This window comes from Patagioenas fasciata, chromosome 18 (genome assembly GCF_037038585.1).
Source record: "Patagioenas fasciata isolate bPatFas1 chromosome 18, bPatFas1.hap1, whole genome shotgun sequence".
NCBI classification, from domain to species: domain Eukaryota; kingdom Metazoa; phylum Chordata; class Aves; order Columbiformes; family Columbidae; genus Patagioenas; species Patagioenas fasciata.
Window position 1 is genome coordinate 3544756 of NC_092537.1, and position 21808 is coordinate 3566563.

At 42.1% G+C, this 21808-nt stretch overlaps 1 protein-coding gene and 2 non-coding genes across 7 annotated transcripts in view; 1 reads left to right on the forward strand and 2 right to left on the reverse strand.

Annotated features, from left to right (window-relative positions):
* Window positions 1-20272, forward strand: part of TEX2 (testis expressed 2) — a 40453-nt gene extending 20181 nt beyond the window's left edge. For all 5 annotated transcript variants that reach the window (XM_065852302.2, XM_065852305.2, XM_071816465.1 and 2 more), the window contains 10 exons: window positions 2763-2963; window positions 4549-4879; window positions 6024-6268; window positions 8224-8373; window positions 9644-9743; window positions 13324-13456; window positions 15908-16030; window positions 17176-17385; window positions 17579-17699; window positions 18253-20272. In XM_065852302.2, the coding sequence (XP_065708374.1) occupies window positions 2763-2963; window positions 4549-4879; window positions 6024-6268; window positions 8224-8373; window positions 9644-9743; window positions 13324-13456; window positions 15908-16030; window positions 17176-17385; window positions 17579-17699; window positions 18253-18375 (1737 nt within the window). In that variant the 3' untranslated portion in view covers window positions 18376-20272. The remainder of the gene's footprint in view (window positions 1-2762; window positions 2964-4548; window positions 4880-6023; window positions 6269-8223; window positions 8374-9643; window positions 9744-13323; window positions 13457-15907; window positions 16031-17175; window positions 17386-17578; window positions 17700-18252) is intronic.
* An 808-nt stretch (window positions 20273-21080) lies between these two features.
* LOC136109829 (small nucleolar RNA SNORA50) lies at window positions 21081-21217 on the reverse strand. The gene has a single exon (XR_010652549.1). It is a non-coding gene; the product is annotated as a small nucleolar RNA SNORA50 (small nucleolar RNA).
* A 162-nt stretch (window positions 21218-21379) lies between these two features.
* LOC136109828 (small nucleolar RNA SNORD104) lies at window positions 21380-21442 on the reverse strand. The gene has a single exon (XR_010652548.1). It is a non-coding gene; the product is annotated as a small nucleolar RNA SNORD104 (small nucleolar RNA).
* Between the last annotated feature and the right edge of the window lie 366 nt (window positions 21443-21808).

The following is a 21808-nucleotide window of genomic DNA, read 5'->3' on the forward strand; positions in this document are numbered from 1 at the left end:
GTTGTTATTTCAGTAGTTTGGGAAAATTCGTCTGTTGCTAGCACATTATGGTAACAACTTCTCTGTTTAGATGCGTTGCAAAACGTTTTCCGTAGGCTGTGAATCTTTGTTCCAATTTCTTTTTGCAAAGAGAAGGGTGGAGCTATTTCTGCTAAAACTGTTCTTAAAATGCAGGAACTTAGGAAATAATTTGGGGGTTTCTTGGATAACCTTCTGAAAAATGTTTTTTATGCTAGATGACACAGCTTACAAAAGCGAAAATTGCTGAAGTGAGAAGGTGGATGGTGGTTTTTCCTCCTTTAACACTGTTAGATACATGGGGCCCAGAAGTCCTGCAGCTGGCACACATTTTCAGATTGAGCGAAGAGCCATAATTTGGTGAAGTATTAACATTTCACACTGAGCTGTACAGTGTTTCTCTGTGTTACAAAATAATTAGGAAGTTGAGTGTGGAAAGGAAACAGTGGATCCTTAGAAACTAGAGAACTCAAAATGTATGTATGAGGAGGGTTGGTAGTAATGCAGTGTGGTGTCTCTTTCATCCTGATGGTTGACCAGCTGTCTGAAAAGAAAACCCCAAATATTTGAATTTTAAATTGTCTTTTGGTTTTTGGGCTATTCCTCAAATACCTGAAGCAGCAAATCTCTTTCTTGTACAGAAATCTCTATGTAGGTTTCCGTACATAGCAAACCCCACAGAAGTGCCAACGCTGCTTCTCATGGCACAACCATCAGGTTATCAGCGACTGAAGAATCTGTCCAAGACTTTTAGTGGTTTCCAGCTGCTTGAGGTACCGAATGTTCAAAATCCAGAACTGACAGAAGAGAAATACATTTACAGCCGGTTCCATTTAAAGCAGCATGTTAAAGAAACTTCAGGCATACTCTGAGCTTCCTTCTTGGGTAACACACACAGCTGGAGGTTTCCAGATAACATCACAGCTTATTACAGTCAGAAAAAGGGCTCGTGTGGTGAAGCTTCATGCAAAGATCCACTTCCCAAGTATCCCTTTCTCCTGGTGCCAGCTCGTGTGGTCTTCAGCCGAACCACCTTGCAGGAGAAGGGAATATTGAGGCAGCAGTTTTTGTCCATATGTTTGCCTGGCTGCAGGCTCCAGACTTGAGTGTCTGAGCTAGAAATAGCCTGAGATCGGAGCCAGGGGGGCTGGGAGCCACTCCAGAGATCTGGGGCCAGATGGAGATTGCAGTTCTGCACGGGGCGAGAGGCTCACGGTGGCTTTAGGCAACGCACGTGATGTTCTTGTGCTTCAGTAAGTCCAGCTGGAGTTTCTGGCTGAAAATTAATTGCTCTCTGCTCAAAGATGTCTTGGTTTAATAATTTCTAGGAAGGAAATGGGATGTGCTCAGACATACATCACCCCTGCTGTGCAGAACCTCGATGGTTTATAGAAAACTTCACGCATTTTGTTTCCTATGTGGTAGTTGTATGTAACACGGTGTAAGCAAAAAACCCAAACACAAGGCTTCTTCAAAGAGCATGTGTTGGTATATAGGTTATATATTTCTGTTCATAAAAGAGGCAGTCTGCTTTGGAGCTGAGTGAAAGTGAATGACTTAATCTTTCCTGAACATAAAAGAAATGCTAATTTATCAAGGTTTTTCAGGATTTATAGTGAAAATGGAGCTAGATGTTGGAGTAAGCAAAACCTACATATCGCTGTGACTATGGCACCTAAGAAAGTGCGTGCTGTCTGCTTTGAGAAATTATATGGCACTGAATGAGCATGAAAATAAATTTTACATTTCTATGTGTGGGTGGAAACTTCTTAAAGTGTTGCAGTAATTTCTGGGTTGTTTTGCATAAGGTAGTTGGAACTTTTTTGTTCTGAAGGATACTGGGGATGCTCATTCAGCTCTCCCCACCTCCCAGTAGCAGATGCTCTCCCCCTGCTATATGCACCTCGGTGTTTATAAAGATGCTGTCGTACTTTATGCTTTCGGGTATGTCTAAGTCTATCTCCTTCACGTTCTGTTGACATTAATGAATACTGAGTACTCCAAATTAAGGCTTTGATGCGCAGGTGGAAGTAGTTACCAAAGTATGTTGTAGGGCAGGTTAAGAGCAGGAAAATTTGTCCTTGAATGAGTGCTCTGGCTCATCTTCTGCCCTGTTTATCAATCTTGCATGTTCTGTAAGCCGATGTTCATGGAGAGCCATCGCCCCCATGGTGAGAGCCGGCACGTACGGGCTTGTCACGGCAGGGCTGCTTTGGGTGTTTTCTGCTTCTTTCGCTGCACAGAAATGAATGAAATTTAATCCACCTGTGTGACGGCTGTGTCATAACTGGGCAGTTACACAACATGGTAAATCGCGTTAAACCGAACTCCAGTGTGGTCTTCCACTCAGTCCCGAATTGTTGGTGGTTAAGGTGTCCGTGCTGCGAGCAGCCGGGCTGTCTGTTGGTGATTAAAGGTGGGTGCTGGCTGGGAGCAGCTCTGCCCGTGTCCCCCCGTGTCCCTTCCCAGCGAGTATTTAATGAAGATGAGGTGCGAGAGCACTGCGCTACACACACAACATTATTGACTGAGGAAAACAAATCATGGACTTGCGATACAGTCCTCATCTCATGCTGTGTCAGTTTGGTGCTACCTCATTGAGGGCGTTTACTGTTTGTTGTATTTGTGCAGTAAGTGAAACAACTTTGGCAAAAGCTTGGTTAATTATTTAAAACTTTTACGTAGATGCTGTACTTGGTTTTCCAGCAGCTGAACAGCCCGCTAACAAGTGTTTTCTTCTCTAGGGATGGATGAATGAAATCTATAATTATGATCCAGAAACGTACCATGCTACATTGACTCACTCTGTCTATGTGCGACTTGAAGGAAGCACCTTACGACTTTCAAAACCCAATAAAAATATTTCTAGAAGGGCTGTGTACAATGAGCCAAAGCCTGAAGTCACGTATATCAGCCAGAAAATATATGAACTTACAGAGAGCAAGGTGAGCGTGCCACACTTTTATCTGATTTTAACAAAGAATACTTTGAAACTTTTTGATTTAGACATTTTTTCATGGTTTGATCTGCTGTCATCATGTAAATGAAACTGTTGATGTGACTAAATTGCAAAAGATTGTGCTGGGGAGGAAGATTGAGCAGGATTTAGAAAAAATTACATATTTACAGTAAGGGAAAAACCAGGTTTTCCTCTGCAGTTCAAAGCAGAAAATAACACTTGGGAGTTCAGAGAATTGTTCCCCTACATTAGATTAGTGTGTGACTGTTCTGAAGCTTACACCAAAACGCACGATCTTTGGTTGTCTCTGTGCCGAGGCAGTTCAGACGACGTTTGCGTCTCATGTGAAGAGGGAACATACATTGTACATGGATGTAAAAGGCGAGCGAGAGGTGGCTGGAACAGACTTGCTGTGGGTGCCCACCATCTAGGCAAGGAACTTGGGATTTTTGCAACTGGAAGAGTGAATGAAGAATAATGCTGGGGCAGTTTTCCCACATGGTATTTGCCTCCCTCAAATCCGTGAAGAGTTGTCACGTGAAGCTGTCTCCATTGGCGTTGCATTAAGTAATACATCAGTACCACATTGTTAAAAGAATGGATTTTTTTAATGTGCTGCATCACTGGAGAGCCTTGGCAGCACAGATGGAGGAGGAAACCGCTTCAGTTGACTGGGATTTAGGGAGAGAGGGACCAAGGTGGCGGTGAGGAAAACCTCCCTCACTTTCCCTGAGTCAGGATGGGAAGGCATCTTGCTGTCAGCTCTGCTTTCTGGTAAAGGAAGATGGTGAAAAAGATAAAGCAAAAACGTAGATTCCTGCCTACTGCAGATTTGTTTTCTCCTAATGAAGACAATCAAAACTATCACATGCTACAAGAGCACTTGACTGATGATCGTTCCCCATGGTATCTTAGAAAAATTTCCAGTACTTCCCCTCTCACCCCACACTAAATTGGTTACAGAAGTGCCAAGTTCTTTGAATGCAATAGGCAAATGATGGCTATTCTGCAAAGTAATTACCCACCGTTTTTAGAGAACACTGTTAAGTTCAGCCTCTAGATTAGAATCTTCTCTCTTATCACTCTTATCATCACTTGCATTGTCTCAATTTTCTCTGAATATACAGAATTTGGAATACGGTTATCGGCAACTCATTCTTATTCCTTGATTCTTACTTAATGTAACTATTGCCGACTTCAAACACTCAGTTTCATGAGGTGGGCCTGACAAATCGAGTTTTAAAACTTGGTTTGGATTCTCATTACCAACCACATGGTGACAGAAATAAGGTTCTTGTTTTTACTATTTTTTCTCTGTAACTGTGAGAATAAGATCTTTTAAATGAAAACCGAGTTTCTCCACATGATTGTAGAAGTCTGAGCTACTTAAATGGTCTTTGTTTTCATTTAAAGGCTCACCAAAGACGTAGTGACATCAACCCACTGTAAGTTGAGAGTCAGTTAAACCCAACAGATGTGATGTGGAATATGTATCTCTCACGTTCTTTATGTGACTAGAAACGTAGAAGATACAACTGAAAAATAATTTAACCCTTTCATTTATCCTTCAGATTTCCCTGGTTCCTAAGAGTCTGGCACGAAAGCGGATTTGGAATAAAAAGTACCCTATTTGCATTGAACTCGCCAGACAGGAGGACTTCATGGCCAAGGCCCAGACTGATAAAGAGAATACAGAGGAAAAGTCAGCTGCTGAAAAAGTGGACTCAAGCAATGAAGAATCCAAGAAGCCTCAGGATGGAGCGAAGTACACTAGCCAAAAGGATCAAGTGCTTTATCTCTTTGGGAGGACAGGCAGGGAGAAGGAGGAATGGTTCCAAAGGTTTCTTCTCGCATCCAAGCTGAAGTCTGAAGCAAAGAAGCTGTCCGCTGGGAGCAAGCCAGGTATTCAAACTTCATGTTCTAGTCAAAGTGTCTATTAAAAAGGAAGAGTTATGTTTTCTAGGTGGTAGTTATAACAATAGTAGAGCCATAGTGTTCTTTACAGACAAATAATAGTAAGACACTCTTCTGCTCCTTATCTTGGCCTCACATTCCCACCTTCCCACCCTGCCTTTTCCTCTCTTGGCTGTATGCCCTCAACTATTCTTACTATTTTTAGGCTGGTTTATGTGAATACACTCGTTTTCAGTGACTGTAATAACTCCTGTCATTTTTGTTCAATCCTTTTTTCTCCTCTCTGCACTGTTGGAACTGATGTCAGTATTTGCAGTGTTTGACTCAGGGCTCTTACTACATGTTCTTCCTCCCCTGTCCTTCCTTCCACTTCAGTCTCCTGTAACGACTAAAGCGCTTCCTCCTGGGTTAATGCCACAAGCAAACACATTTTTGTGTTTGAATGAGTCCTGTTCTAATACCTATATCTGAACCAACAAATGTGTTAGTCTACAGTATTGATCAACGTTTGAAATATTAATTTAAAAACACGCTCTGATATAATTTTAAATCTGACTGACTCATGCTTTTCTGTCTTTATCTATTCCCTGAAAAGTGTTTTAAAGATTGGTTAACATCATTATTTCTGGCACATAACTTCTTGAAATGCAAATGCAAAATTAATGGCTAATTAAAATTCTAATGGTTTCGTGCTTTTGACAGTCCTTTTAGTTGCAACAGTCTATAATTAATTTTTTTATTTGAAAGTGTGGTTATAGGTACATTTTAATCACCTGACTTTTATTTTAGTCATTCCCCAGCAGGGCTGTTGGGAATTCTGCCATATGTTGTACATATGCGAGTGTCCAGATTTAAATATGCTATTGATCAGCTGAGTTTTCCAGTCACACATCCTGCTGAGCGCTGAATCATACCAAATACTGACTAATTTGGGTTTAGGACCACCTAAGCACACAGCAGCGGAATTGACTTTTACCCTTCAAAATGAGAAAGCGCTGCTCTGAACGGTCTTTTTTCAGAATAAATTAAATCCACGAGCTAATTTTGTTCTGTTAAATGTTTGATCATACGCTCCGCTGTTGGACTGTCAGGTTCCTTTTCTGTTAAACGGGTGTTATTGCTTTGGATTTAGGGGTCTTGCCGACACTCGGCAGAGCCGATGGCCAACCCGGTCTCACGCACAGCCGGAGCAGCAGCAAGGGGAGCGCGGAGGAGATCGCGTCCCAGCCGAAGCACAAGGACCTGGCTGGCAACGTGCGGCAGAAAATGCTTCTGGACTACAGTATTTACATGGCAAAGTGTGTTCCACAAGACAAGAAAAGCCCTTCGGGTAGCCCCGTCCTCAGTGCAGACAGCAGCCCTACAGCTGTGAAAAAGGTAATACTTTCCACCTCAAGTGTGCACCAGAGGTGGTGATATATTTTATCTTGTTGAGCACTGCTTTCAAAATGAGTTACGTAGAAAGGAAAATTAATTTCTTTAACTACAGGTTAAACTTTTTATCAAGCCAGTGTGGGTTTTCAGGCTTGCCAATTCCCCCCTTCACCACAGTTTCTTCTCAATGTAACACTTTTTTTTTTAGCTTGATTGCTTATCTCCCAAGAACATCTGTGGTTTTTTCTGGCTTTTGCAGTGTCTTGTACCTAAAAGATTGCCCAGCTGAGGGCAACATGGCTGTAGATTTTCTTCATTAGGAATGCACAGATGTGTCCTAAAAAACATCGGTCCAAAAAGAACTTATATTTTATGCTTAAGATTAAAACAAACAAAACCCAAACAAATCAAATGAAATTCCACAAACCCACAAACTACTACTTCCCAATAGTAGTAAAGAGATAAATTTTTCTGTGTATATTCTAAAGTAGATTGAAACAAAAGCACATTTTTGAGGTCCTGGCTTGTTGAAACAATTTAAGTGGATTTTTTTAGTACTTGGTAGTAAAATTGATCTTAATTTTCGTAGGGTCAGTGTGTCTGATGGTCCTCTGGCCATGGCTTTGCCGGGGGGCAGGTTTTACTGCAGTGTTCCTGCTGCTTGGGGTAACTAGGACAGAAATGGAATTGGCTCTTGTATAGGCTACAGATTGATTTGAACAATCTTGTTCAAAAGACATAAGCCACGGATAGGTGGTTTGTATGGTTTTTCATTTTTAAATGTTTGGTAAAGCAGCACTAAATGGCTGATGTGTTTGTATTGTCAAGTACGTAGCAGTGTGTTAGTGAACAACATCTGTAGCTCTAATTCTTGGGCCTCTTGGACTGCATTTGAATCACTCTTAATAAACAGAACCTTAGCATAAAGTATGACACTCCTAATAAATGAATCCTTAGCATTAACTACAATCACCGTTCATTTAAAAGATGTAGTTTGTGTCATGCATCTTTGCTGCCAGGCTTTCATACAATGTCCAGAAAGGAGTAGGAGGCCATGGTGTAGCATATGAATAAACACATCTCGTGCTCCCGCAGGAAAAGAGCTGTTCTAGCTCCCGACAAGCCCTGAAGCAGCGATGCATTCGCTGCTGAATCTGGCACGTGCTGGGAATCATTCTATAAATAGCTGAACCGTGCCGGCAGGGAACCTGCGTCACAGCGGAGCCGCTGCCCCGGCGCGGGGCTGCAGCCGTGGGAGCAGCGCGGCCACAAATGGACTCAGAGCTGTGGATCTACCTGCCTGCCCTTAGACAGCGCTGCTGTTCTGCTGGCTTCAGGAGTTCTGCCCGGACTAACGTGTTTTAATGCAATACGTGATAGCATGTACACACCCAAAATTATTTCAGCTGCCTTTGTTTTCATGTCTCCAGTCAGTGATGCGACATCTGAACATGTATCTCCAAGTGTTTTGAAATGGTTCTCAAGTAAACCAAGACATAATCCTCTTGCACTGTAAACAAAACCTTCAATGCTGAGAAGGAACAATGTGGTTTCCTCAATCCTATATGCGAACACTGGAAGGAAGGATGTGTTTCCCTGTACTGCATTTGTTTATCATCTGTTTGTGATGTTTCTTAACTGAATTTAAGGATGTACAGTTGAATCTTGTTTCCCTATTTTTTTGATAAAACTGAATAGAGTAGCTGTTCTTCTAGATCTGTTGTGAGGAGAGTGTCTCTCTTACAGACCCATTTCTGTCTGCCCACTCTGGGCTTATCTGCTTTTTCTGCCAGAGGTTAAATTACACACAGCTTTTTCATCTCATTGTCAGAGCTGAATCCATATCTCTGCAGCCTCATTCGCTCTGTTGCATGTCAGGATGATGATGAGCAAGCTCATGTCAGGGCAGCTTACTTCATAGAGCAGGTTATTCAGCTCTGTAAATTCTGTGTTTTCAGTTACCAGATGCCCATGTGGAAGCTGAAGAAGAGGAACAGGAGGCCTGGGTGAATGCTTTGCTTGGAAGAATATTTTGGGATTTTTTAGGAGAAAAGTATTGGTCTGATCTAGTGTCAAAGAAGATCCAAATGAAACTCAGCAAAATAAAGGTAACTAATCTCGAGGCGTGCGCTGCGCATGCCTTATGGAAGAAAACAAACACATAGTCTTTGAGTTTTAAAACAGTGGAAGAAACAGTTATTTCACACTTATATGTGAAAGATAAGTAAATGTGATGCAGAGCTCCAGTTCAGCTTCAATAACCACTTCACAGCAGGATGTTAACTTTGTAGCTTCAGTTTCAGATGAACTACAGCTGCATTAACTACTTGTGTCTGTGCACTTGTATTACTATATTTGCTTTAGAGAAAACCAGAACTGCTTGTCAGTTATGAAATCCGCTTTGGGAAACAGTAGATTGCCTTTAAAACAGAGGAGTCTGGAGAACCACAATTCTAATGTGCCCCTGTTAACTTCAGACTTGCGCAGCGGGCAGGAGAGGTCGGTGGGTGTGAGTCAGGCAAGAGCTGCCTGCGGATGATGGGATGTAATTGTGCATCAAGGGCATGAGCTCAGGGGTGAAGGGACGGGTGGTGCCTTGGAGTGACTTCTGGGTCTTCCCTTTGCATTCAGTGACTTCTGAACAGCAGCAGTTAATCACAGGGCTGTGCAGCTCCTGATGTTTGGGGAGGAGTTTGCCTGTTCCTAAAGGCAAAGGAGGATGTGGTCTTGCTGACAAAAGCTCTGGAATTGAGCTGCCAGCACCAGCTGTGAGATAGTGTTGCTTGTGCTTTGGGAAATAAGCAGTAACCTAGTTCTGCCCTGCCTGTCCCCGCAGTTGTGACAGCAGGGTACCCAAACAGCCCCTTGGGAACGGTTCAAGTGGAAAGACTGGGAATGGGGGATGGATGTATTTTAGATAGGTTAAAGCACTCTCTGGTCACAGGAGACAGAACTTTTATGAATTATGGTAAATAGATACCAAATCACTGTGATTCTATAAAATATGTGACTGATTTTAAAACTCAAAGGAGTCTTTGATTTTTATTCACAGTAAAATAGGATTTACACTTCATTCTTGAGCTTTTTACAGACTTTGACTGAAAAGGGTGCTGGAGGTTTAAGGTCAGCATCTGAACTCAGTGTAGTTTTAAAAACATTCCACGTTCAGATGCTGAATTTCTCCCTAAAATGTTATTTTGAAACGGATAACTGCAAAATCCTAGAATAGGAAGAAATTTCTCTAACTGTATTTGTGTCCTTTCACTGGTGGCTTTTCAGCTCAATCCATTCCTTAAGTTTAATGACCTTTCTTCTCTCAGGAAACAATGAAGTTTAGTTCCATAACATGGGTTTGATTTTTGCGTTCTGTTCTTTCAGTTGCCGTACTTCATGAATGAGCTAACTCTAACTGAGCTTGACATGGGGATAGCAGTGCCCAAGATCCTTCAAGCCTTCAAACCTGCTGTTGATCACAGAGGTAAAATACATGTAACTCGATGTGGAGAAGTTTCTAATTGGTCTAAAGGGAAATATGTCCTTGGAGGACCTGTTGCACTGCAGCTTTGGATTGCGTGGCAAACAACTTACTTTTGTTTTACACTGCTCTTTCAATTCTTAGATGAAGATATCGAAATCATTTCTAGATGGTGCTAAAACCAATAAGCTGGTATTGAGATGATAGGAATTTAATTAATTTACTGGCCAGCAATGAGCCAAACTTCCACAAGTCTCAGTAGTGTATTTAGAACAATAACAACAAACATGAACAGGTAATTAGCTGAAAGTCATACCAAGATCAATGTTCACTAGCTCTCCTTGCACAGCGTTTCTAAGGGAGGAACAGACTATTGTGTTCATGTGGTATCTTGGTGTGTGAGGATATTGAAAGTGCAGCAGGTGCTGAGTTTGAGGGGGGTTTCTATTCTCTTGTCTCTTCAAGATCGTAGTTTGGCTCCCTATTCTTCATGGTCAAGCAACAGTGGTTCCCCAGGATGGAGAACTTTGATAGAATTCAGTGGTGCATCGTTAGCTAATGAGCCAATTTCTGCTTAGAAGCGTTTTAGGCTTCATCTTTGCTCATATTGTGTAGTTTGGTCCTGATCTTTTTAAGGTTTATTTAACTGTGGTTTCGATGTAAGACTCATTTGTCTACCACTCTTACTACAGTTCTCTAACTCGGGTAACAGTTATCATCAGACCTTTGCAAGAACAGCAGATGCATGAAATTTAGGAGGAAATAAAACCACCTTTTTCACTAATATTGAAAGTTGTGCCACTCAAATCACAGACTAAGAGCGTGAGAAGGTTCGTAAACTCTAACCTTGCCCTTGTAAAAGTGTGAACAGAACAGGCTCTGCAGAATTATTCAAGTTCTCTTGGGCATACATAACACGTTAACTAATATTGCCTGTTGTATCCAAATGCTATTTTTTGCCCTTGTATCACTTGAGTCTTGCAACTCTTTGGGGAAAAGCCTTACCTATAAAACACTGGCTACTTTGCTCTCTTGAAAGTACGTTTTCCACTGAGTTTTAGAAACAAAGCCTGTTTGAAAAGAGGAAATTGTGTTGCTGAGGAACAAAAACTGTCTTTTAAGAGAAATAAAAACTGAATAGAGGGAATAAGCTTGTGCAGTTCGAGGAACTAAACCACATTGCTGCTTGTCATCATGCACTTCCTGCGGGGACAGCGGGATCTCCAGCGGCCTCCGCTGTTCCCAGGAGCCAAGTGGCTTCACCACTGCCAGAAATATGATTGAGTTACAGAAAACAAAGCGAAAAGCTTTTAAAAATCTTTACATTTACGATGCTTGCCAAGTGGTTTTGTTTTAAAAGAACGTAGGTTTGGGGTTCTTGGTGTTTCCCGTTGTCTGGAGTTAAACACGTTTTGGATTTCTTTCTCTATTCCCATAACTTTAGTTGTAACCCAAGACTGTACTTGTGAGTCATGAGGTGGGATTTAGGAGACTGCTGAACACTGAGTTACCAGCAGTGCCGAGAACAATTAACTCCTTCAGTTTCTTGTTCCGTTAAATGCAAACATTTATGGCAGAATTTGTAATCCTTGTGACTTCTTAGTGTCTGAGTTTTCAAGAGCTACTGGTGAACCATTACTGAAATAATTTGTTTTGCTCTTGTACTTAAAAGGACATAAATAAGGGGGTGATAATTGGAATTGCTTGTTTTCATAAGGATAAATGTATTTGTTGGTAAGTAAGAAAGACCCAGGAATAAACCAAACCTGGAAGAAAATCCTACAACTTTAGGCCAGTACCTGAAATGAACACTTTTAAGGAATTTTTTTTTACAGTGCTTGAGACAATTTGTTGTTTGAGGTGCCTTTTTGTGAGGCTTTAGAATGCAGTTACTCATTGTGATGTACGTTGTTTCATCCATATGTTTTTACCGTTGCTTGATTATGAAGAAATATTTTTTTTGTTATATCGCTCCTCTAAGTAACTGAATTTGTTAACAGGCAATGTTAGGAAAAAAATATCTTGTTTCTGTTAATACAGTGCTGTTTGGGTGAGAGCATATGCTGTAGCATTTACTGTACTTCTGTCGAGGCTCGGGAACCAGATAGCTGAATGAATGGTACCATCTGCCCAATTCTTCGCGCATTCTCCCTCCCCTACCTCCTGTTTTCTCTCTGGAAAATGCGTATGAATGTTTTCTGCCCAAAAGGAGCTTTCCCTCTCAGTAATGGCATCCTTTGCTTAATTTGATCAGCTGTTAAAACAACACCGACGTTTGGAACGCGCTGACTCACTGGTTGTCCTAAAGGTCTGCTTAGCTCTTCTCTTGTTTCTGAGGGTTTTGCGGCTGCTTTGTTACCGTAAAGAGGAAAACACCTCTATAAGCTTGTGTTTGAGTTCTTGCATTTTGTTTTAGAAATTGTGTGGTGGAAAAGAGTAATATGGGTTAGTAAAGAAGCAGTTTGCCCTCAGTCCAGCTTCCAACATGCTCGTAGCGTCTCAATGACCTGGGCTTCGGTAGCCGGGTGTATTTCTGCTAATATAAGTGGGTGGGATTGGGGACAATGACATTCTTCCAATATGTTTTTGCAGGAAAGAAGCCAGTTGGTTTTTAACTGAGAAGATGTGTCTTTTCTAGATGAACCAAACCCAAAGAGCAGTTACCATCAATTGCTTCTGAATAAGTAAATAGAAGTAGAAGGCGCGAGTGGCTGACGTGCCAGACACTGGGAGGGCAGATTGTGTGCGGCTGCAGTGTCTGCAAAAGGAATGTGCATAATCTGTGCTTAGTGGAATCTGATTTCTGATCTCTGGATCACAAATACCTTCCAGCTTTTTCTAATCTGTGACACCACAGGGTGCCACTTAAGAGGCAGAACCTAATCTTGCAGTTATTCCCCAAACAGTTCTTCTGCAGATTGCGATAAGCGAATAGCCTGCCCAGACAATAGGATTTAACGATAAAACACATCTAGAATTGTTCTAAGTAATGACCCTGTTTGCTGCAAGTCATAAGAAGAATTTCTGTGGCGGAGTTATTGAGCAAACCTTTTTGTACTGTGATGCACCATTGTCAAAAGCAAGAGAGGCCGCAGGTTGTGATGTGTGACAAGCAACACTGCTCTGGGATTTCGAGTTTTGCTTCATTTTGCACAATGTAATATAGAAGTGTCCCCATTACTGTTTGGCTTGGGGCAGTACTGTAAACAGTTTTGAAGTGAATCCCTGATTGTATTCTGTTTTATTTATCTTGGTTCAGATCTCTTAAGCAGTTTAGTTGTGCGTAAATCACACTCCTTTTTTTAGCTTGTTAGCTGTACTCGCAGATCTGTCTTTCAGCGTGGCTTTGATTGATAGCTGAACATTCAGCTTTGTTCTTTGAGCTTAATGTGAACAGAAAACTTGCTTTGATAAGCTTTTAATTATTTGTGAATTAATGGCATAATTGGTTGATGAAAAAGTAGCTTTTCTCTTTGGAAAATGTGTGGTGTATAAACTTTCTCTAAACAAGTTTTGGCTTGACATTAAAATAAAGTGATTGAGTGTTTTTAAAGTAACTTCTTTTTGCTGTTGTTCATTTTAGGACTTTGGATTGATTTGGAAATGTCCTACAATGGATCTTTTCTAATGACCCTAGAGACCAAGATGAACTTGACCAAATTGGGTAAAGAGCCACTTGGTGAAGCACTTAAAGTTGGAGAAATTGGCAAAGAAGGGTAAGATATTACAATGGTAGAATAAAGTGAGGGCTTTCATAGTGAAAAAGTGACGTTTTCCTTGCATATATGCAGTCCAGGTGAGATGCCTGTAGATGAACTAATTAGAAACCACACATACTGGGGCTGATCTAACTTGTGCTTGTGCTTTCCCTCTTGTTTTTCTGATGTTGTTTGAATTTCATCCGTGTGTCCGTTTGTATTGACCTGGTGAGCCACAGCTCTGGAATCCCCACCCCGTCAGCTCCGGAGTGCTGGATTCTCTTTGTATGTCAGAAACCTGCGGTCTCACAGCAGTCGGTGGTCTCTGATTGAGTGTGCAACCACTGCCAGCAAATCACGGAAATACTATCCAAATCTGGCTATTTGTTTAGATATGAATATGATGTTGTGGCCTTTCAGAATGAAGCTACTAGATCCTTTGTATACTCATGTTGTAGCTCTGACCATTTATTCTGAGATATCTTGAAGCAGTATGTAGGGCAGCACTATATTACACTGCAGTCATGACAAGAAAATAGATGTGAAAAAACTAATGGCTGAATGAGCTCATACACTGGTAGAAATGCAGAGGATTTAAAATTGACCTGGACTCTCGTTGTCACTGCTCGAAATGAATATTTCTGAATTTACATCAGTGTAATTGGTAGGTGTGAATTTTGAAAAATCCCTTTAATCTTGTTCACCCAAAACATGGGGATAGAGAAGGAAATGTCTATACAAACCGAATTCTTGCTTTTCATCTCCATGCCTTTAGGATTTTCATTGTGTATTTTTATCTGACCAGTGCCAGAATGGCCTCAGAAATAATGAGTGAACGCATTGATTTCATATTTAAGAATCAGCTTGGTTCTAGCTGAGCAATAGGCCCCCAGCAACGCAAATGTAAATGTCTGTAGCTAAGCAACCAATTACTTGAAGGTACAACCATTAACTGTATTGCTCCCTGCACAGGGCTGGGATGTTTCAGATGCTCAGGGCCAGGTGCCGTGCCAGCTTTACATACAGAGCAGTCTAACATATTCTAGTTTGAACGAGATGTTTTTGGTTGCTTGGTTGTCTTTTTTTTATCTCCTTCAATACAATGGATATGATAAACACGAAGACTCGACGTATGGAACAGTGTGATTCTCATCTATGCTTTCCATTGTGTTAATTTCACTGGGTTTTTTAATTATCAGTTGAGAATTGCTGTGACAAATCAAACCATTCTGCATGCGCTTGCATCCACAATCGAATTATCCGTCAGTGATGCTTGGTGGTTGCTTATGCTAATTTTTCTCTCTCAAGAGCCTGGAACAAACAGCTTCTTGAGAAGCTGTAGCCTCAAACTCATGTAAGAAAAGCATCTACTCATCCAGCAAGAGGAGGGTGGGGAAGACCAGCCCTGAGTTTTAACTCCCTGGGCACCATCAGGGCAAAGCGAGACAAATGGTTCAGTGTTTCAGTCCATTCTGCTGTTGCTGCTGCGTTACTGTTTGAAATAAAAATGAGGTGTGCTGTTAGACGGCTTGATGATGCTCTTGTGTGTGCTCTCAGGAAAATGCAGCTCTCAAAAAAGGGCAGAAAATAATTTAATTGCCTGTTTTGTAAAATAAAAAAACAGTAGCAGGTTCTGCCGTACTGGAGATTAGGTAAATGCAGACAGGCTAACCCAAAGTTATCGCAGTTTCTTACCCTTTTTTGCTGCGTTGTGCCAAACAAATCGACAAACGGCAATTCATAAAATATTGTGCAATCTGCTCAGCAACAATACTGTGGCAGAAAACCACTCTGTAGCTAATGTTTGTGCCGTATAAATGGTCCATTGTATGCAGAGATCCCCTGAAATCGCACTCAAGCTTATTTATTGTTGCTTTGTGTAATGTGAGGAAGTCTCATGGCCTGAGCCAGAGGGTGGAGGCACTTCAGAGGGCCCTGTCACATTGGCGAATAAAACACCATCTTGTAAGAAGGTGACACCTTTGAGAGCCTCGAAACGCAATGGAGATGCTTTGAACTGGGTGATATGCGCAGGAAAGTAAAGCGGGGTCACAGCCAGGCAGAAAATGTGGAGTTTGAATCGTGTTGTTGTCAGTGTGTTAAAAACAAACAAAACTTGTCCAGCCTACATACTGCTCAACTTTCATGGGAAACCACAAGCAGCAACAGAGATGTTTTCAAATGTATTTCAATTAATCTTCACGTTTGATTTGAGTATGTAGAATAGTCATTCCCCTGCCATCCCCTTCTGCGCAGGATTACGTTCCACTGGAAAAAACAGATGTTCTGTTTTGAAGCTACTTCTGGCAGACTGGCTTCAGTTTTGTTAGTTTAGATGGAGTTTATAAAGAAAGTGAAGGGGACATTTCAGAGTTTCCACTAGAAATACACGTAACATCAGCCAAAGCTGTACATGATGAATAGCTATTTAAGAATATTACATTTGACCTGGAAACCGCATTGTTTCAGTTTCAGGCCAAGGGCGTATTGTCTTGCAGACAGCGATGAGGAATCCTCCAGCGCTGGGTCTTCGGAAGAGGATGATGCTGCTGAACTGGCTGGAGAGAAGCAGGTGACTCCAGGAGCAGAAGGGTGAGCTGTCTGCCGTCTTGGTTAATCCTGCCCTCCCAAGCTCCAGACTTGGTGTAACCGATACCTTGGTCTGGCCCTGTCGTGCTCGTTGTTGCCGTGTGAGTATATCCAAGCAATTAAGCAAACACAACTCACCCATTTCTAGAGCAAAGAGCAGCAATCAGGCGGTGAGTACAGATGGAAGGAAGCTGCTCTGCTGTGCTTTCCTTTGCTGGGAGCATTGTCCACCATACAGCTCTTCACGGTGACCATACAGCGCTCCCTTTGACATCCCGATGGGGTTATAGAGAAAGCCAAGTCTTTGGGGCACAGAACCTGTGGGACTGTCCCCAGCGCGTTGCCTGAGCCAAGAGCAGGATTTTGAGTGTGAACTTTGAAACGCTCCGTTCGTATACAGCATTATACCCGTGCTGATCCTGCTGATCCCGTATTTCCAGTGTGGTTTTTTTCTCTAAGAACACAACTGTTATTCAAGCCCAGCTTCTTGCTCAGGGTTTTGTGGTTTGTTTTTCATTTTTTTCCCCCTGGAAGGCTTTACGTGTCTCGCTGTGCAATACTGCCCTCCCGTGCCCTGCAAGAATTTGAAAGAACACTTCCCAGCGTCGTTTTTGCCACGTCATTCCTTGGTTTGGCTGCTGCCCTGATTGTTTTATTTTGCTTTATACATCTGATTGAAACAATGTCATGCAATGAGAAATCTGTAGTAACACTTAAATGTCTCAGACAATAATGTTTCCTATGTCTGAACACATCTCAGTGATTTTACAGTGAATATACCAAAAGGCTCCATGACATATTGAAAATATTCATTGGAGTCTCCTCAGAGTTTTATTCCCAAAACCTTTTGAAATCTGTGTGATTTGTTGTTGGAATTATTCCAATAGATGTGTTTTTCCATCTTTAAAAAATGCAATGATCATATAAAGAACTCTGAAAGAGAACAAAGGATTTTTAAATACAATACTGAATTTCCTTACACCGTTCAAAAATCTGCATTGCTGTCCTATAGAATCTTATGAGTGACTGCTGTTTAGAATTTTTATATCATAAAGTCTAATGATTTAATAGGAAATCCATGGGTGTCTTAGCAAGCAGTAGGTTCAAGGAAATTACCTTCATGTACTCTTTCTGTTCTCTGTCTAAAGGTACGTTGGAGGACATCGGACAAGTAAGATCATGAGAATCGTGGATAAAATTACTAAGTCAAAATACTTTCAGAAAGCAACAGAGACTGAATTTATTAAGAAGAAAATTGAAGAGGTGTCCAATACTCCATTGCTGCTAACAGTTGAAGTACAAGAGTGCCGAGGAACACTAGTAATTAACATTCCACCTCCACCTACTGACAGGATATGGTAAGGTGATGTTTCAGGTGTGTGTTACCTAAGGAACTGCTGCTAAAGGGGTTTTTGAAAGGGGTTCTGGAAGAGGTGCAATACAAGCTGGTTGTAAATGAGATGAGAACTGCTATTAAGAGAACACTGGCAGTTCACACATAATAAAATCTGTTCTGTTCATAATAAAACCTGTGGTGTCTGCTCTCCTAAGGTACGGCTTTCGGAGACCTCCCTACCTGGAGTTAAAAGCTCGGCCAAAACTTGGTGAGAGAGAAGTGACTCTGGTCCATGTGACTGACTGGATAGAGAGGAAACTGGAACAAGAGTTTCAGGTGTGTTTCCTTTACATTTTAATTTCCTTAATTATAGTTTTCATCAATTAGAGTGGTGGGGTTTTTAATTTTTTAATGTCCCCTGTTTCATTCAAGACTGGTTGGTGTCCCCCACCGCTCTGGTCAGTGGAAAGAAAGGCTGTTAGGAATTCAGCTCAAACTGACTTTTGGGATGATCTCAAAACCATGTGTAGATTTGTCTAGAAATCTGGTTTAGCTCTTGCCAGCAACATTTTAGAGCTGAAAATGCTGTTTCTTTGAAATAGGTACCATGTCAGAATTTGTGCTACGTAAATAACAACATGATCGTAGGTGTTCTTAGATGACAAGAAAAGTTGGTACGTTTCCTGTAGTGCTATTCAAATTTAATGGAAAGTACAAAGTTCGTATTTCTGAGCTTCATCTACAACCATAACACAGCTAAATGGCTTCAGTACAGGCATCAACTCAAATAATGCTGGACTCAGGAACTTTTTATCTGGAAATGACAAATGAGGAAGCCAAGGTTTCAAGTGGCATATGAAATGTAACTTGATTGCCTCTCTTTTCACAGAAAATCTTTGTCATGCCAAACATGGATGATGTTTATATTCCTTTAATGCACTCGGCCATGGATCCCCGCTCCTCCACGTGCCCTCCTAAAGACCAGGTCGCGGAGGCGCCCGATCAGCCGTGACGTGTGACGACTCTTGCAGTTTACAGTATTACAAAAAGTTATTCTCATGGTTTTATAAACTGTGCTGTAGTTCTCATCCCTGTGCCACTCTGCCCCCAAGGACTGCCCGTGTCCAAACCTTTGTGCTCACTTGCCTGGTGGTTGTTCTGTGCACTTCAGCCACATGAAGTCTCATTCCATTAAGCAGTTGATTTAGTTTTGGGTTTTAACGGGGAGGCTGAGATGACCTGTTCTCTGGGGGAGGGAGGAGGAACTGAACTGTAATAGATCAAGGAGCTTATCAACACACCTTTTGTTCAGCTTATGTTTTCATGCTTTGTTAATGTGCATTAAAGCATTTGTTTGGCAGCAAAGGAACTGCATGCCAAATGGAAAAAATCCTAAATAAGGAATGAATTTATAAAACTGGAAGAATATTTTTCTTTCTCAGGCAGTTGGAGGTGTAGAATGAACTGTTTTATGTTCTTTCACTTCTGCAGTCAATAGCTTGTGTCAAGCAATCGAAATATGAAATGCTTTCAGGATAAAAGAATGTAAATTGGATGTATAGGTAATATTGTGATTCAATGTGGTATATATGTATTACTTTTTTCATACAAACTTGTGCTTTTTTTGGGAAGCAAGTAGCCATAAAACACACACAACTATCAGTGAAGGTGGGACTCTCAGATTTTTGCAAATGGAAGAGAAAAATGTCGGTAAAGCCATGAGACCAAACCATAGCAAGCCGCCTTATAGTGAGGTACAATCACCTTGGTTCATAACTAATTCTGAATGTTTCTAAAGACATGAGCACACACATGAAATGTCTGTTACTGCACACGACCAGAAGTACTTGGCCTTCTGTGTACAGAGCCTCCTGCTACAACTGAACACACCCGAGTTTTTCCTTAGAGGACAGTTTGTTGTGAGTCTTTTCCATTGCACTGTGTTTACACATGAAGCGTGGGGCCTAATTCTCAGGTTACAGCTGCTCAACCAGACGTCAGATCACTTGACGTTTGTGCAAACAGCTGTGACTGGAAGATTTTGACCCCCACGCGTTGTTTTTTTGGACTTTGTGGCATAGGAACTCAAGCGTTGCAGTTATTCAAGCTGATCGCGATGTAATTGAAGACTGTTTCTGCTAATTAATGGCCAAAACTAAGGGAGGAGGGGGAGCTGCCTTTTATTTCTATCTGGTATAATGATTCAAGACTAAATGTATGCAGTGAATTTAATATTTGAACACTACATATCCACTATTTAACACATGTAATATTTTTCTGATACTCAGTGTTGCCAACTGTCCATTGATGTCAGAAAACATTTTAGTTTACAAAGAAGGTGAGTTTTGGCTCTCCTTTTATAACATGATTTGCTTTTTTTTTTTTAGAAGTAATTTTTTAAGAACTTTTTTGTATGTTGTGTTGTCACATATGATGTAAATCAAAATTTCCATGTATAACTTGATGATTTACCATCTCTAAATGAAGCTATTATATTGAAGGTTTTTTAAACAGCACCTTGCCTGAAACATAAAAGAAAACTAGCATTTAATATATTTAAAATCAATTCTATATTTGAACACCTATTTTGGTTACCTTTAATTAAAATATTAGTAGGTTGTATTTGTTACCTGAACTCCTCCTTGACCATTCCAGGCTGTGTCTATTCTGGGGTTTGCTCTGATTATGTAGGCATTATTTGCCTTTCATAAAGTCTGCATGTCTCGTACGCAGGTCTTTTATATGATTTAATTTCTATGTGCAATAACTTAAGTCAGAGGACTAGATGCACTAATGTGTAAACAGATTAGACTTACTACACAAGATTGTCATATTGCACTTCATAAACTGTGGGTAGCTACAATCTGCTTGCTTTGTTTTATTAAATAAATTTATCCCATGTCAAACAACTACTTGGTTATTTCTGTGTAGTACTTAGCCACTACCTTTTAATAGTTGTTTTGAAAACTTCATTAGGAAGGCAGCATGCCACATGATTTTCAGGTTTTTTCTGTACATACCCAAGTTGTACTTTGTGGAAATGGCATATGATGATTTACAGGTTAACCTATGCTAAGGCTGGTCCAACTCAAGTTGAGTATTATCACTGGAGTGAAAATAAATTCCACTGCAGCAGTTATTCACAGGTAGAATATGCTTTGAAGATATTATTTCATTTTACCTGGGAGAACCTTGGAATGATTACCAGGTATAGATGCAGTTTTCTATATGCAAGAAACACTATGCGTAAGTCTACCCTCTGTGCCTGCAGCCAACACAGATGGGAAAGAGGGAGGCTCTTGAAATTAGTGCACCAGAGATTTCTGGAGAAACAAAATGATCATTTTGGTTCAAGTTCTAAGACCCCTCCACCCGATGGTTTTCTCCTGTTTAATAGCTGGTTTACCTTCACCCAGTTGCTTCGCTCCTGCAACAGCAAAGCAGGAATCCCAGAACCAAGCAGCAAAAGTACTGAAACCCCTTTACAAACCGAACCCTGAATTACCTGAAGAACGCTGGTTCAGTGGGCCAGGCTGGGTTAAAATTGCCCATCAACCCATACAGTGCCAACAACGTGCGTTCACCCTGGCACGACCCTCCCATTTTAAGTACCAGGGCCTCGGGCTCCCACCCCGCAAGGCCCCGTGTACCACGGCTCCCTGCGCCGCCTCCCGAGACTGCGCCGCCATTCCACGCGGTGGCGGCGGCGCCGGGCCCATCTGTCACTTGCTTTTAAAAGGGTCGCCCGGGCCGGGCCGAGCAGCCCCAGTTATGAACAAGCGCTTTGCTGTCGCACTGCAGCTTGGCCGGCGGCGCCGCGGGCAGGGCACCCCGCCGGATCAAAGGCAGTGCGGGGAAACAAGAACCAGTCGGACACGTTGGCGGTGCAAACAGTTTTATTCACCGGGTCGCTCCCCGCCGTTCGCCACACAGGCCCTGAAAGACACGAAGGGAAAAGAGGTGGTTACGGACGCTGTGCACCGCAGCCGCCCCGCGGGTCGGGCGGCAGCCTGGGCGCTCAGTAATAGGTTTGCTTCATGCACATCAGCAGTCTAACACGTGTCAAGAGACATCACCGCAGCCCAGCCCAGCCCGCCCATTCACTCGCCCGCCACCAACACCCACCTTCGCCTAATGCGCGGAAAGAAAGGCCGAGCTTCCGCTTCGCTCCCTTTTATAGCACACGGCACCCCGCCCCTCTCTGTCTCGTCCAATAGGATTCGAACTTGGGCCACGTGCTGATCCAAGTGCGCTTGCGCATGAGGGTGGGCGGGGCTGTCTCGCCAGTTGTGGGCGAGGCTGTGGGCGGGGCTGCCGGCGGGCTGTGGGCGGGGCTGTGACGCTAGTTGTGGGCGGGGCTGTGACGCTAGTTGTGGGCGGGGCTGTCTCCCTCAGCGGTGCGCAGGGCGCGTGGCGGTGGCGCTGCCCCGGAAGGCTCCGGAAGC